Source organism: Aedes albopictus, chromosome 3, assembly GCF_035046485.1.
Source record: "Aedes albopictus strain Foshan chromosome 3, AalbF5, whole genome shotgun sequence".
NCBI classification, from domain to species: domain Eukaryota; kingdom Metazoa; phylum Arthropoda; class Insecta; order Diptera; family Culicidae; genus Aedes; species Aedes albopictus.
In genome coordinates this window covers 342,259,216-342,262,032 of record NC_085138.1, presented here as the reverse complement: position 1 = coordinate 342,262,032, position 2,817 = coordinate 342,259,216, and the positions used below count along the sequence as shown (strand labels likewise).

The 2,817-nt window shown below is 46.3% G+C and overlaps 1 protein-coding gene across 2 annotated transcripts; it reads left to right on the top strand.

Annotated features, from left to right (window-relative positions):
- On the top strand, window positions 1-2,495 carry LOC109412039 (zinc finger protein ZFP2). 2 transcript variants are annotated; one of them, XM_062859636.1, is made up of 4 exons: window positions 1-118; window positions 174-411; window positions 478-808; window positions 906-2,495. In XM_062859636.1, exons 2-4 carry the CDS (start codon window positions 194-196, stop codon window positions 2,442-2,444), a joined length of 2,088 nt encoding a protein of 695 aa, XP_062715620.1. In that variant the 5' UTR covers window positions 1-118; window positions 174-193; the 3' UTR covers window positions 2,445-2,495. The 2 variants fall into 2 exon arrangements, with proteins under 2 accessions (XP_062715620.1, XP_019541226.3); XM_019685681.3 differs by having other exon boundaries at window positions 54-411.
- Window positions 2,496-2,817: the final 322 nt, after the last annotated feature.

The following is a 2,817-nucleotide window of genomic DNA, read 5'->3' as shown; positions in this document are numbered from 1 at the left end:
CGTCAAACGTCTTGTTGATTTTTTTTTTCTTTGAACTTGTCTTGACGACTGGCTAAGACCCGTCTTGTTGATTTGTGAATGTAAACAGAAGCTACCAATGCTATCAAATTTGGTCTAGGTATGTCGTGTTTTGTTTTAGTTTTTACAATTTTTATAAATATTTCGTGAAAAAGAGGTCCTCAACCAACCGGGGATGTCCTGTGTAGTCCCCTTTTGTGATCCGGATGGACAAAGTTTCACACTCCGTTTTCCCCGCAATCAGCTGCTAATCCAGCGATGGTGTCAAGCGATCGAGCTGGGCACGGGCGTAGCACTACCGGACCCACTTGATCCACTGCTGGCGGAGGTTTGCCAGCAGCACTTTCAAGAGGTGGACGAGTACAGCGAACCCATCATTTTCCAGAATGCGAGGTTTCACATATTTTAACACGGGAGGTTGGAATGGTAAACAACAATCGATTCTTTTGGATTTTTCAGCTTGGGCCGACAAGTGCATCTGGCGAGCTGCCGACTCTGCTTGGAATTCGATTACGCTGAGAAGTTTATTCCGGCCGGTAGTGGAACGACCACCATTGGCACGATGGCCATCGGCGAAGCACTCAAGGCCATCGGTTGCGGAATACAACTGACTGGTTCCGACTTCCTGGACAACATCTGCGAGGAATGCTTGGTCCGGTTGGATTTGGCTGTGGCCCTAAGACGGAAGTTTTTCGAGTGTTCCAAGAGCTTTCAGCGGATGGGACTTTTCATCAGGGAAGAGAACCGGCTGAGGTACAAGCGAGTGCCCAAGGTTGAGGTGGTGGAGGAGGTGAGTTAGCTTAACTATATTAGCGATATGGCCCTGAGGAATTTAGAACTGATCATATGTGTTGAATAGACTTATTTATATACATTCAATTTAACAGGTATTACAGGATGAACAAGTTGGGTCTTCCGAATTTTTAGTTGCTGTAGAACCACTCGTCAAAGTTGAAACAAAGCCTGAAATTGAAATGATTGATCTCGATTTGACTGACATTGTAGAGGAAGATGACGATCAGGAGATAGAAGAGGAATATATTGAGCAGGACGACGATTGCAAGGATGGTTCCGCCCATGAAGACGTTTCTGTTGAAGCGAAAAACGAAGCCGATGCATCCGATGAGTTGCCCAAAACACAGAAACGAAAACGAGGACGCCCACGTGGTTCCGGGCAGCCTAATATGAGTAGAAAAAGGTGTAAACTGAAGGGATTGACCGAACGAAAATGTTACATGTGCGTTCAGCTGTTCGAGACAGCAGAAGAGCTTTTTTCACACATGGTCGAGCACGTGGATCACAACCTAACCTGTGAAGCCTGTGATGAATCGTTCCCCAACTTGACCAAGTACAATCGGCACCTGTCCAAGCATGACCCGGTGGAACGACCGATAAAGTGTGACCATTGTGAGCTTCGATTTACCGATAGACTGGGAAAAAGACGTCATGAAAAGTTGAAACACAACGTAGATCATGCGGTAACAACGTTTAGTTATGCCGATAGGCCGAAAGGAAAGTTTACTTGCCAGCACTGTGGCAAGCAGTGCATGTCGTTGTCGTTCTTGAAGGAACATGAAGACGCCCACGCTGGTATCAAACGACACGAGTGTAAATCTTGTGGCCGATTGTTTGCCAACAAGAACAATCTCGAACGACACCATCTCATTCACACTTCGGAAAAGCCGTACAAATGCGAAGTTTGTGGTAAAGCCTTCCGTCAATCTCCTATGTACAAAGATCACCTTCGGTTACACTCCGGTGAAACGCCCTACGCCTGCAATGGATGCGAACTTCGTTTCACATCTACCACCCTATTGCGGAAGCACAAAATACGTCACCACGGTAGTTCGTCTGCTCAGAGTCAAACGGGTCTTGCCTTGGCTCCTCGGGCCCAAAACTGCTGCCGTTTCTGCACCAGCACTTTCAAACGTCACTCATTGTTGGTGGAACACATTCAGCGAACCCATTCAAACGAAGAGGTACAATTCTTTCAGTGTCAAACGTGCGAACAACGGTTCGTGGATCAAGCGATCTTCGAGTCGCACGAGCGAAACCACGAAAAGAACTTTCAGTGTGGCTACTGTGACCGGGCGTTCAGCTCGCTGCAAGCGTTGAAAGCGCACGAACCCATGCATGACGGCGTACGGGGCTACACGTGCAAAACGTGCTCGAAAACGTTCAGCCACGTGGCCAACCTGAAGCGGCACGAGCTGCTCCATCAGGGCATCAAGAAGCACGAATGCGACTTCTGCGGTAAACGGTTTGCACAGTCGAATCAGCTGCACACGCACCGCCGAACGCACACCGGCGAGAAACCGTACGAGTGTCAAATGTGCGGCAAACGGTTCGCTGACAACAGTACGCTGTGCAAGCATCGGAAAAGCGTTTGCAAGACGGATGTAGGTGGACCTGTTGTGGGTACGTAATCATGTGTGCATGTCTTTTGACTATATAAATATATAGATGTTTTATCGATACGTAAGATGAGTGAATCATCCGAAATTCCTTGCTGGGTGCATTCATGACGAACAGTACTATGCAGTGAAGCTAAGCAATAGCTATATGACACGTTCTACCATGACGTTACAATGTTTTGACCCCTTTTTGAATAGATTTTCCACTATAACTCATAAATACGACGGTAAACCTCAAATATTTTTTGCATTTTCAGGTTCTTTGTAAAATTTGCAATAAATATGATCTGTTGAACAATTAGGTTACAGTGTGTTCAAAATGTGAATTAATAGCGTGACCTTACAACGTTGTAACGTCACGCTATTCATTCTCATTTTTAATCAG

Bases quoted from the DNA above. Each gene is read 5' to 3' on its own strand.
- LOC109412039 (XM_062859636.1), top strand. From the start codon at position 194: ATGTCCTGTGTAGTCCCCTTTTGTGATCCGGATGGACAAAGTTTCACA. The intron at 412-477 runs GTTTCACATATT...TGGATTTTTCAG, and splicing joins ATCATTTTCCAGAATGCGAG to CTTGGGCCGACAAGTGCATC. The intron at 809-905 runs GTGAGTTAGCTT...TCAATTTAACAG, and splicing joins AGGTTGAGGTGGTGGAGGAG to GTATTACAGGATGAACAAGT.